The sequence below is a fragment of the Rhinopithecus bieti genome, unplaced genomic scaffold (genome assembly GCF_001698545.2).
Source record: "Rhinopithecus bieti isolate Rb0 unplaced genomic scaffold, ASM169854v2 scaffold_6908, whole genome shotgun sequence".
NCBI classification, from domain to species: Eukaryota; Metazoa; Chordata; class Mammalia; order Primates; family Cercopithecidae; genus Rhinopithecus; species Rhinopithecus bieti.
This window is the reverse complement of record NW_016805193.1, coordinates 400,030-413,175: the sequence shown is the minus strand read 5'-3', so window position 1 is coordinate 413,175 and position 13,146 is coordinate 400,030. Positions and strand designations below refer to the sequence as shown.

Below are 13,146 nucleotides of genomic sequence, written 5' to 3'. Positions count from 1 at the left end.
AAAGGCTGGCTGCAGTGGCTCATGCTTGTAATCCCGGCACTTTGGGAGGCCAAGGTGGGCGGATCACAAGGTCAAGAGATCGAGACCGTCCTGGCTAAGACAGGGAAACCCCGTCTCTACTAAAAATACAAAAAATTAGCTGGGCATGGTGGTGGGTGCCTGTAGTCCCAGCTACTCAGGAGGCTGAGGCAGGAGAATGGTGTGAACCTGGGAGGCAGAGCTTGCAGTGAGCCGAGATTGCGCCACTGCACTCCAGCCTGGGTGACAGAGCGAGACTCCGTCTCAAAAATAAATAAATTAATTAATTAATTTAAAAAAAAAAAAACTTAAATACTAGGGTCTTTCCCAGCAGGACTTTCTCTTTTAGTTTCTAGGCAAGATTTTGCTTCTTTTGACTTGGATAATAACTAGAGTATTGTGGTTGGCCGTAATTTTGAGTTCAGGCAAAGTTTGCTTTGTTTCATGGTCATGAAGCATGTGTGCAGGGATAGCTTACCCTCCTCTGCAAAGAACAGGACTGGTCTCAGATTCAGCACATCCTTTAACTGCTCATGCCAGCTGGTCTCATTGTCTGTTGTGAAAACCAAGTGGGGTCATGGATGAGAGCTGCTGAGCAGGACCAAACACAAAGTACTCTGGCAGCAGTGGCTGCTGTGAAGGCAGTTAGAGGAGGCTTTGGGGGTCTGTAAAGTATCTGTTGGCCCACATCAGGGCCTGTCTTCTTTTTATTCCATGCTGACTTGCAGTTTGCTCTCAGACTCTCATTCTGGTCCTCCAGGGCAGCTGTGCAGATCGAGCTTTGGGCCTCTGCAGGAGTACCAGCCTGAGGGCAGCCCCAGAGGGATTTCTTTTTCTTTTTTTTTTTTTGAGAAGGAATCTCACTCTGTCGCCCAGGCTGGAGTGCAGTGGCACAATCTCAGCTCACTGCAACCTCCGCCTCCCAGGTTCAAGAGATTCTCCTGCCTCAGCCTCCTGAGTAGCTGGGATTACAGGCACGCACCACCACACCTGGCTAATTTTTGTATTTTTAGTCTGGTCTCAAACTCCTGACCTTGTGATCCGCCTGCCTCAGCCGCCCGAAGTGCTGGGATTACGGCGTGAGCCACCGCGCCTGGCCCCGAGATGAATTTCTAAGAGCCTGGTGCCTCCTCTCGCTCCTGGCACCTCTCCTCTTCCTGACTTCCTCCCTGCTGAGCTCTGCAGATCTGGGTGCTGCTTCCTCACCTAGCTGTGGGGTGTGAATGTGGTGCAGGACGTCTTGACCTGCTCAGGATCCTGACTTTTGTCTTACGGGCAATCTTGCTCCTGAGGTAGAAGGATCATTTGAGCCCAGGAGTTTAAGACCAGCTTGGGCAACATAGTGAGACCTCATCTCTCCAAAAAATTCAAAACATGAGGCAGGAAGATCACATGAGCCCAAGAGGTTGAGGCTGCAATGGGCCCTGATAGCACTACTGCACTCCTGCCTCGATGACAGAGAGACCCTGCCTCAAAAAATAAATAAGTAAAATTTTTTAAAAACCTGCAAATCTTAAATAGCCATTGAGCCTGTGACACCCTCTGGGTATTTCCTGTCATGGGTGCTGGTACAGGTCTGACCTTGATGACACCCTGTCTTCCCTGGGGAAGGACCCAGTTCTACAACTGTTGTGGTCTGTGCTTCTTGCCACAAAGGTAACAGAGTAGAACTGGGGTTGTTCCTTGGCCTGGCCCTTGGAAGGCTAGGAGGTTCTCTGTGTACAAGTGACCCAGGTCCCTGAAGGAAGTATTTCATGACCCTATGAAGAGGGCTTCTGCCTGGCAGCCACTCCATGCCATCCTCAGTCACACTTGACTGAGGTACATTTCAGAACAAGCCTCCTGCTCATCCCCTCCTTCTGCCTGAATGGGCAGTCAGCACTCTTCATTCAGCCAGACCTGGTTAGAAAACCCCTTGACTGTGTGTTTCTGTATGGAATAGATGGCCTACTGCCAGCATATTGGGGTGGAGTTCATGTTCATCAATGACCTGGAGCAGTGCCAGTGGATCCGGCAGAAGTTTGAGACCCCTGGAATCATGCAGTTCACAAATGAGGAGAAGCGGACCCTGCTGGCCAGGCTTGTACGGTCCACCAGGTATGGGTCTGGCCCTGGGCCGTGGGGCAGACATTCCTAGGGAAGCAGCAACCCTCTATTGTTCGGGCCTGTGTGCAGCCTGTTGGCCGAGGTGAGAGGGGGTTTGGGGTGGTGCAGGCAAAGCTCCAGCTGCAAATGTGTGAAGAGACACCAGGCAAGTAGAGTCAGCCTTCAGAGCAACCTCTGCCTCCTGAATTCAAGCGATTCTCTTGCCTCAGCCTCTTGAGTAGCAGGGATTACAGGCACATACCACCACAGCCGGCTAATTTTTACATTTTTAGAAGAGGTGAGGTTTCACCATGTTGGCCAGACTAGTCTCGAACTCCTGACCTCAGGTGATCCGCCCACCTCAGCCTCTCAAAGTGCTGGGATTACAAGCATGAGCCACTGTGCCTGGCCCAGAACCCCCTCTTTTTGGTCAGGAAGAGTGACATTGCCCTTCAAGGTGGCTTGGTTCCCTGTCCAGGTTTGAGGAGTTCCTACAGCGGAAGTGGTCCTCTGAGAAGCGCTTTGGTCTAGAAGGCTGTGAGGTACTGATCCCTGCCCTCAAGACCATCATCGACAAGTCGAGTGAGAACGGCGTGGACTACGTGATTATGGGCATGCCACACAGGTATGGCCAAGGGCGCGCCCCACCTGGTTTCTCACCATCCCTGTGGGCTGTGTAGGAGTCACCAGGTAAAGGCACTGAGAGAGCAGGTGTTTCCTCCTTGAGTGCCAGTTGTGAGTCTGGGCTCATCTGGTTCCTGAGGGTGTATTGTTTTGCAGGGGATTCTCATATTCCCTCCCTCTGGAAGACTGCAAAGTCACGGTCACAGCCAAAGCCACATGTAGTTTCAGACTGGCATTTGGCCTTACATTGCATTTTTATGAAAGTTAAACCCAGGTTCCCTGGTTGGGGTCTAACCTGGAGGGAAGGCTGCTTCCTGACATTGGAGGGGAGGCTAAGACTGTGAAAATAGGGAAGGTGTAGGGAGGGAGGAGGGTAAGGAAGCCTCAGGCCCATGGCGTTGCAGCACCTTCTACCTTTCTGCTGCCTACCATGGCCTTGATTGCCCAGCACGCTCTGTTCCCACATTAGCTCCAGTTCACAGCTATCCTTGGGCTGTAAACCGAGGAGGTGCCGTGCCCTGGGGGAGGGAGAGGGGATTGTAACACCTTCGTCTGCCATCTGGAAGCCGTGACCTCAGGCTCTGCTCACCCTACTCTCCGGTATGTTTCAGAGGGCGGCTGAACGTGCTTGCAAATGTCATCAGGAAGGAGCTGGAACAGATCTTCTGTCAATTCGATTCAAAGCTGGAGGCAGCTGATGAGGTGACGCACCTGCATAGAGACACATCCAGCATAGCCCCAACTTACACAAGACCCCTGGCTCTACTTCTTTCTTAGAACGACTTATGGGGGTTGGTTCTTCTGTACCATTTGTGATTTGCCTTCCTTGTTGGAAGAATTTTAGTGTTGGAACAAAGGTGGCCTGTGGCCCACCTCCTGGTCAGAGGTCCAGCAGCCCCACTCTGAGTGCAGAGGTGTGTCCCCTCTGGCTGAGGGACATTCTCCCTATGCCCTGGATGAGAATGATCCTGGGAAAAGGCCTCCATGTCCTTCTACGCTGGGTTCCTGGGAGTAGAAATCCCATATAAGGCTGGGCGTGGTGGCTCATGCCCCTTAACCTCAACAATTTGGGAGGCTGAGGCAGCTGAGGCAGGAGAATGGCGTGAACCCGGGAGGCGGAGCTTGCAGTGAGCCGAGATCGTGCCACTGCACACCAGCCTGGGTGACAGAGCAAGACTCCGTCTCAAAAAAAAAAAAAAAAAAAAAAAAAATTCCCGTTTGAAAGGGCTCTTTTAGGCCAGGCGCGGTGGCTCACGCCTGTAATCCCAGCACTTTGGGAGGCCGAGGCAGGCGGATCACGAGGTCAGGAGATGGAGACCATCCAGGCTAACACGGTGAAACCCCGTCTCTACTAAAAAATACAAAAAATTAGCCGGGTGCGGTGGCGGGCGCCTATAGTCCCAGCTGCTCGGGAGGCTGAGGCAGGAGAATGGCGTGAACCCGGGGGGCGGAGCTTGCAGTGAGCCAAGATCACGCCACTGCACTCCAATCTGGGCCACAGAGCCAGACTCCGTCTCAAAAAAAAGGGCTCTTTTGGAGACTGAGCATCTCCTTGGCCAGGGTGCAAATTCACTGTTTACCCCATCAGGGCTCTGGAGATGTGAAGTACCACCTGGGCATGTATCACCGCAGGATCAATCGTGTTACCGACAGGAACATTACCCTGTCCCTGGTGGCCAACCCTTCCCACCTTGAGGCTGCTGACCCCGTGGTGATGGGCAAGACCAAAGCTGAGCAGTTTTACTGTGGCGACACTGAAGGGAAAAAGGTAAGGCCCAGAGAGAGGCGTGCAAGGCAGATCGTCAAGGCCCCATGTTCCAGCATGGAATTCTGCTCACCAACATAACCCAGAGTCCTGGGTGCATATGGACTTTAAAAAAATATTTAGGCTGGGCGTGGTGGCTCAAGCCTGTAATCATGGGAGGCGCAAGACGGGCGGATCAGCGAGTCAAGAGATGCGAGACCATCCTGGCTAACACGGTGAAACCCCGTCTCTACTAAAAAATACAAAAAACTAGCCGCGGGCGAGGTGGCGCGGGGCGGCGCCCTGTAGTCCCGGCTACTCTCTGGAGGCTGAGGCCAGGAGAATGGGGCGTAAACCCCGGGAGGCGGAGCTTGCCGTGAGCTGAGATCCGGCCAGCTGCACTCGCAGCCTGGGGCGACAGAGGGCAAGACTCCATCCTCAAAAAAAAAAAAAAAAAAAAAAAAAATTTTTAAAGTCGGCCCGTCGCAGTGGCTGCACGCCTGTAATCGCCCAAAGCACTTTGGGGAGGCTGAGGCAGCAGATCACCCTGAGGTCGGGAGTTGGAGACCAGCCTGACAACATGCGAGAAACCACCAGCCATCTCTACTAAAAAAATACAAAATTAGCCGGGCATGGTGGTACATCCCTGTAATCCCAGGTACTTGGGAGGCTGAGGCAGGAGAATAGCTTGAACCTGGGAGGCGGAGATTGTGGTGAGCCGAGATCACGCCCTTGGCACTCCAGCCTGGCAACAAGAGCGAAACTCTGTCTCAAAAAAAAAAAAATATGTGTGTATATATATATATATATTTAAAATCAACTTTTAAAGAATAGCAATAGTAAAACAGTCCTGCTTATAGTGTTCCTTCTCCTGAAGTTGTAATTGTCAGAACTATGTGGGAAGTTTGCTTTTGTCCTCACCAAATCTGTGAAGGAGCCAGGTTTGCAGTTATTCTAAATGGACAGAGATGTTTTCACTGAAAAGGAGGAAAATCTGAGAGGCTCTGTAAGGAAAAAGTGTAGGTGAGCCTGAAGGAGAAATTGTAGAACTGAGACTTGTCAGGAGAGTCGTGCCTGCTGTGATCAGAGGCAGGAGCTCATGGGCTGGTCAGAGACCGAGGAGGGCTCAGGCTGCAGGCAGGTGGGGTCCTGCTTCACCATTTCTGGTCATGTGACTGAGTGTTGGGGGTTGGCTCGGCAGCCTGCTTGTGTAGAAATAGTCTTAACAGATTGTTAACAGTTTGCCCTTATTTAACTTAAAGATAGAATCTTGTCTGACAAATTTTATATTTCCTATTGATGACCTAAAAACCAAATAATCAGAAAAAATCAAATATTTATAATATCTTATGTGTGGGTTCTAGGAAACACACAAAGCAGGCATCACCACTTTTCTCTCCAGAGCCTCCTGTTCTTTTTAGAAAAAAGGTCGTGTGTAAAGAAGCAAATAGCACACATACAGCGTGATAGGAAACTGTGAAGTTAGCTGCAAAGAGCTTCGGAAGAGGTGTGCGGGGGTGTGGGCTAGAGTTGGACCAAGGATAGAAGGGAGACCCCTTATCAGCAGAGCAGGTAGTTGTCGTTTTATTCGAGAAGTGGCAGGATTTAGGGAGGTGGGAAGGGAAGAATGTTTTCTGGAGATGTAAGAGCAAAGATGTAAGGTGAATTGGGGACACAGAGCAGGGATGGGCCAGCCTCCTAGTTGTGCCCTGGAAAGAGGTCAGGTCTATGTTAGAAGTGGAGCCAATTGGCCCAGCACAGTGGCTCACGCCTGTAATCCCAGCACTTTGGGAGGCCGAGGTGGGTGGATCAGCTGAGGTCAGGAGTTCGAGACCATCCTGGCTCACACAGTGAAACCCCATCTCTACTAAAAATACAAAAAAAATTAGCTGGGCATGGTGGCACACGCCTGTAGTCTCAGCTACTCAGAAGGCTGAGGTTGGAGAATGTTTGAACCCGGGAGGCGGAGGTTGCAGTGAGCTAAGATCGCGCCACTGCACTCCAACCTGGGTGACAGAGGGAGACTCCTTCTCAAAGAAAAAAAAAAAAGAAGTAGAACCAATTATTAGTTTACCAGGTTCTGTAATTTTAAATACTGTAAATCTACTACTGTCATGCTTACAGGGTTAGGGGAAGGGAAACTGCCATCATAGGTAATGGAGCCTGGGCTGGAGAAGTGATTCTCGCATCTGTCAATACTTGCTATAAAGAACGAGTATGACCCACAGGGACGCAGAGGTCATTCCATGGCTTCAAGCTCATGGGCCAGGACAGTGTCACAGAAACTTCAACTAGAGGCAAGGAGGCCTCAACTCTGTTTGGGGAAACTGCAGCCCCCGCAGGCAGTAACAATACTGGGTGTCTGGGATGGGCTGATCTGAGACGAGATCGGCATGGGGAGACCAGCATTGTGATGACCAGTGCCTCTGGTATTTCCACCCTCCTGGGCACTTGCCCAGGCATTTGGGCTGAGTAGTGGAATGAGATTACCGAAAACTTTGGGTAACTCCTACATTCATAGATTGTGGACAAAAATCCACTCTAGCAGTACTCCTCAGAATGTTGAAATTTTCCCAAAAAGGAATGAAATCATTGGAATAAAAGTGATAGAGTATGTTTTAAACCGCTACAGATGGTCACACTGATTGGTCCCTTCATGAGAAGCCAGGACAGGAGAGGCTGGTTAGTCCCTGATTTGCTCATAAGCCTGCATGTAGCTGAGTCCAAACTGTCAGTCCCTTTGTTTCCAGTCTGCACAAACCATGTTGTCACAAGTTTGCCCTTGCCCCAATATGGATAGCTGCCAAGCCCTCTTTCTGAGCCTTCTCGTCACCTTGCCTCAAGCCCTCCCATGTCCCCAGCAGGGTCACTGTGGGGTCATTGCAGGCTCAGTCATCTGCCTGTTCTTACTCCTCTTGACACCCATAGGACGTGATTTGATTTCTGTTAAATCCAGAACTCAGGGAGCTGAAGTGTGTGTTATGTAACTCTCAGCACTCGTGCAGAATTACATACTTTGTATAAGTGCAGCTGAGGTCATCCCATAATCTCATGCATGATTGTGAAACAGACCTGATTTGGCTCAGTGCTAATATAGCCTTTGGGATCTTTGTTCATGAAAGCATTTCCTCAGTACGGCAATGCAACCTGCCACAAAGGGAGCACCCACTCCTGCCAGAGGTACGGCCCAGGCTGCCAGACACAAGGAGATTCCCCGTGTGTCCTGGCTGTGATTTCAGCAGCCGGTTACCACAATGCAGTATGGCATGGCGATCGCAGTACAACATCACCAAGATGATCAAAGAACAAATACCATGACGAGAGGAAGACTGACTACAGGTGCCAGCAGAAGACAGACTGGACAGAAAAGTATCTGCAGGAAAAAACAACACACTATAGGGATCAGGAAAGCATGAAATGTCAGTGAGTCAAAACCAATGGCTTTTACACTCAGGCAGCCTGGGCATCGCGGCAAAGCTGCACACCTCCAAGGGGACCTGTAAGCAAACCAGATCCTTACATCCACATGCTGCTATCCTAATGAGCACCTGCCACATCTGCCCAAAGGCAGGACAGCTGCAGTTCTATTTTTAAAAATTCTAGGTTTTGTCCCTGACACACAAATCATGGATCTTACCGTCCTACCAAGGATGACTCAGCACAGTGTTGAGGACCAGGGTAGTCACAGGAAGTCAGGGAGGTGCAGGTCAGTAGGCCCGTAGGCTGAGGCCACAGCAGGAGAAGGTCTGTTATATAACACCTTGGCTAGCCACAGCATCTAGTTTTTTTTGCTACACACCCATCTAGATGGCATTTTGTAAAGATAAGATTAACATTTAAACCAATAGATTCTGAGTAAAGCAGATGACCTTGCACAACGTGAGTGGGCTTCATCCAGTCAATTCAAGGCCTTTGAGAAAAGACTGAGGTTCCCAGAAAAGAAGGAATTCTGCCTCCAGACGGCCTTCACATTTGAGCTGCAACATCAGCACTGCTGTGGGTCTCCAGCCTGCCAGCCCGCCCTGTAGACTTTGCACTTGCCAGCCTGATTCCTTAAAAATCCATCTTTCTCGGCCAGGCATGGTGACTCATGCCTGTCATCCCAGCACTTTGGGAGACTGAAGCAAGAAGATTGCTTGAACCCAGGAGTTCGAGACCAGCATGAGCAACATGGTGAAACCCCATCTCTACAAAAAAATGCCAAAATTAGCCAGACGTGGTGGCATGTACTTGTATTCCCTGCTACTTGGGGGACTGAGGTGGGAAAATCACTTGAGCTTGTGGGAGGCAGAGGTTGCAGTGAGCTGAGATCGTGCCACTGCACTCCAGCCTGGGTGAGAGTGAGACCCTGACTCAAAAAAAAAAAGGAAAAAAAATCATTCTCTCCCCCTCTTCCTCTTCACCCTGTCAGTTCTGTCTCTCTGGAGAGCCCTTACTAGTACAAGGGTTTTGAAGAGGTATAGGCTGTGTATGCAAGGAGTAGAGGTGGTGGGCTTACATGATTGTGGCACTGGGGACACTGAGTAAATCAGTAAACATATCTAAGGCAGTGGGGATGGAGTGTCTTGCAGTTGTAGGAGATATTTATAGGTATGGAAGGAGGTGGCCTGGAAAGTTGGATTAAAATTTGGAGTTACCAGTACAAACTCACAGTTTTATTATATACACATACACAGAGAAATAGCTGTGTATATATGCGCATGCATATGCACACATATATTTTTTAGATCTATGCTGAATGGGCCTAGAAATGATGATATCCTGGCAGTGATGAGCATACAAATACTGGTCTTAAATCCTATCCTCTACTGCAGGAAGCTGGCTTCTTAGAGAAACAGCTGATATTGTATAGGGCTGGACAGGGACAGTACAACATGAAGCTACAATGTTCTGTTGGTCAGGAAGCAAGGAAGTGCTCATGAATGAAAGACACCTGTCCCTGTTCACAGGAAAGGGAGGCAGCTGGAAGGAGCTTCTCTCCATATCAACCTGGAACAGTGTGAGCATTAAAATAACTAACAATATTAATGCAACCTGTCAAATAAAATAGGAACCATGAGTACATATTAACACAAGTAAATAAGGGAGAAGGGAAAGCTCTTCCTTGCAGAGAATGCCAACTAGTAAATGTAGGAGTAACAGGAACTGGTGTTTGCCATCAACCCAAAGGGCTGGTTCAGATGCAGTTGTCCATACTGCTGAGCCTGGGGTGGAGGTTTGAGGAGGAACAGGATATAAAGTTTCTTCTCACAGAATACTACCACTATACTCATTGCCAAGGAAAACAATGATGAGTGAATGGGAGGATAGCAGACAGCGGCCTCCCAGGTGAGCAGAGTTAACCTGATCTGATGCAGCGTGTCCTTCCCAAGTGGGGACCCAAGATCTGTCAAGGGTGCAGAGACAGGAAGGCTAAGGAGCTGCTCCAGGTTGGAGAAGCTGAAGAGACCTGGCAAGCGGTGCTGCCCTCCCATGTGGGGTCTGAGCAGATGGCTAAGCTAGTGCTGCCCTCCCAGATGATGGCAGGGTGTGTTGGTGTTGAACAGACATACCAAGGTGCTAGCATGTTGGGGACTTGGGGCCCTGTGGACTTTCCTGCTACTTTCTATGTTTGAAATTATCTCAAAACGTTATTTTTTGAAAAACAAATGATGCATTTCCTCTGTTTGCCTTGTGGACTTGGCAATCAGAACATTTTGGATTTTGGGTCTCCTTTGGTGTCTACAGGTCATGTCCATCCTGTTGCATGGGGACGCTGCATTTGCTGGCCAGGGCATTGTGTACGAGACCTTCCACCTCAGCGACCTGCCATCCTACACAACTCACGGCACCGTGCACGTGGTCGTCAACAACCAGGTACCTCACACCAGCCTGAGGCTTTGCTGCTCACATCAGTCTTACTTAGAATGACAGCTCTGAGTTATTTAGGATGTTCACTGTTTTCTGATTATAAAAATACATCTGTTATTAAAGACCAAGTAATCCTAGCACTTTGGGAAGCCAAGGCAGAAGGATTGCTTCAGCCCATGAGTCTGAGACCAGCCTGAGCAGTATAGTGAGACCCCCTTTCTCTACAAAAAATTGAAAAATTAGCACTGGGTGACTGGTCGCGGTGGCTCAGACCTGTAATCCCAGCACTTTGGGAGGCTGAGGCATGTAGATCACCTGAGGTCAGGAGTTCGAGCCTGGCCAACATGGTGAAACCCTGTCTCTGCTAAAAGTACAAAATTAGCCATGTGTGGTGGCACATGCCTGTGATCCCAGCTACTTGGGAGGCTGAGGCAGGAGAATTGCTTGAACCTGGGAGGTGGAGGTTGCAGTGAGCCAAGATCGTGCCATTGCATTCCAGCCTGGGTGACAAGAGCAAAACTCCATCTCAAAAAAAAAAGAGTCTTACTCCATCTTGAACTCCTGACCTCAAGTTATCCACCTGCTTCAGCCTCCTAGAATGCTGGGATTACATGCATGAGCCACCGCACTCCCAGCTAGGATTCCAGTTTTTTCATGTCCTCATCAACTCTTGTTATTGTCTGTTTTATTCTAGTCATCCTAGAAGGTGTGAAGTGATATCTCATTGTGGTTTTAATTTGCATTTCCCTAATGACTAATGATGTGTGTGTCTTTTCATTTGCTTACTGGCTATTTGTACATCTTTGGGGAAATTTCTATTCAGATCCTTTGCCTATTTTTTGACTGGATTGTCTTTTTATTGTTGAGTTTTAAGAGTTCTTTATATATTCTGGATATGAGCCATGTGTCTGATGATTTGCAAATATGGGACAATTTTGGTGTCCTTGGAAGCACAAAAGTTTTATTTTTTATCAAGCATAATTTATCTGTTTTTTCTTTTGTTCCTTGTGATTTTTGGTGTCATATCTAAGAAGGCTTTGCCTAATCCAAGGTCACAAAGTTTTACCTCCTGTGCTTTCTTCTGAGTCTTAGAGTTTTAACGCTTACATCTATGATCTGTTTTGAGTTAATTTTTGTGCATGGTGCAAAGAAGGAGTCCCACTTCATTCTTTTGCACTTGGATACTGTTTTCAAATATAAATAATTCTGTAGCAAAGCATCTAATGGATAGAGCTAGCTCCAGTGGGTGGCTCCAGTTACCAAGAAGCAGATTTTAGTTGAATGAAAGGAAGAACTCTCAACAGTGAGACCTGTTCCAACAGGGGAACTGGCTCCACCAGAAGTTTTGGATTCCTCCTCCTTGGAAGTATTGGCACAGGTAGTGAACGAGTTGTCAAGATTGAAGTAGATGGGAGGGGTGAGAAGGGCCAGGGGTGAGAGGAGAAACCATTTGGCCCTAGAGTTCCTTTGGCTCCCAGACCAGCTTTGATGCTATGAACATGTATGTCCATATATCTCTTTAACACTCTGCTTTTTTTTTTTTTTTCTTTTGAGACAGGGTCTTGCTCTGTCGCCCAGGATGAAGTGCAGTGGCATGATCATAGCTCACTGCAGCCTCCAATTCCTGGGCTCATGCAGTTCCCCCACCTCAGCCTCCCAAATAGCTGGAATTACAGGTGCGCACCACCATGCCCAGCTAATTTTTTCTTAGATTTTTCTTGTAGAGATAGGGTCTCTCTTTGTTGCCCAGGCTGCTCTTGAACTCCTGGGCCCAAGCAATCCTCCCTCTTGGACCTCTCAAAGTGCCGGGATTACAGGCATGAGCCACTGTGCCTGACTGAAATCCTGCTTTCAGTTCTTTGGAGTATATATCCAGAAGTGGAGTGGAATTGCTACATCATATGATAGCTCTATTTTTAACTTTTTGAGTAACTGCTTATTAGTTCTAATTTTATTTCTTTTTTTACATGTTCATAGCATCATAAATCAGCTTTTCCTCTTACCAAGATTTTCCTACTAACACACTAACTCCCAAAAGTATACTAAGAGAGTGCATTGGTGGTATAGTGGTAAGTATAGCTGCCTCCAATAATATACTAGGAGGTATTATTAATACACCCATAATGGAAAAAAGTACAGAGTATATTTGGAGTATACCTCTGTCACATATGTGTATGCACACCCACTAGTATAGATAACCCTGCCGGTAGATTGCACCTCTATTACACGTGTGTGCGTATCCACCCCCATAGATACTCCTGGTAGAGTGCACCTCCATGTCTGCTCCCACCCATATGTTCATGAAGGCACAGAAGCTCATAACAGTGGTGAACATTATGGAGAGGGCAGCTGAGACCTCAGCCTTGCAAAATGGGTTTCTTTCTGTGAAGTTCTAGCAGTAAGACATGTTATGATCACTGACTTCCTGCTGCAGGACCTTCTTTACATGCTGAAGCCCCAGATGGGTGATGCTGGCTTCAATACCAGCTGAGATTGTTCAGGGCTCTCTTATGTGTCAGGCTCTGGTACATCTTTTTTTTTTTTTTTTTTTTTTTTTTTTTTTTTTTTTTTTTTTTTTTTTTTTTTTTTGAGATGAAGTCTCGCTCTGTCGTGCAGTGGCACGATCTCAGCTCACTGCAAGCTCCGCCTCCTGGATTTACACCATTCTCCTGCCTCAGCCTCCTGAGTAACTGGGACTACAGGCACCCACCACCACGCCCAGCTAATTTGTTGTATTTTCGATAGAGACGGGGTCTCACCATGTTAGCCAGGATGGTCTCAATCTCCTGACCTTGTGATCCACCTGCCTTGGCCTCCCAAAGTGC

At 48.4% G+C, this 13,146-nt stretch overlaps 1 protein-coding gene across 5 annotated transcripts in view; it reads left to right on the top strand.

The window, feature by feature from the left end:
• Nucleotides 1-13,146, top strand: part of OGDH (oxoglutarate dehydrogenase) — a 100,375-nt gene that overhangs the window by 68,676 nt on the left and 18,553 nt on the right. For all 5 annotated transcript variants that reach the window (XM_017871679.1, XM_017871680.1, XM_017871681.1 and 2 more), the window contains 5 exons: nucleotides 1,961-2,115; nucleotides 2,582-2,728; nucleotides 3,339-3,429; nucleotides 4,316-4,495; nucleotides 10,199-10,327. In XM_017871679.1, coding sequence (XP_017727168.1) covers nucleotides 1,961-2,115; nucleotides 2,582-2,728; nucleotides 3,339-3,429; nucleotides 4,316-4,495; nucleotides 10,199-10,327 — 702 coding nt within the window. The remainder of the gene's footprint in view (nucleotides 1-1,960; nucleotides 2,116-2,581; nucleotides 2,729-3,338; nucleotides 3,430-4,315; nucleotides 4,496-10,198; nucleotides 10,328-13,146) is intronic.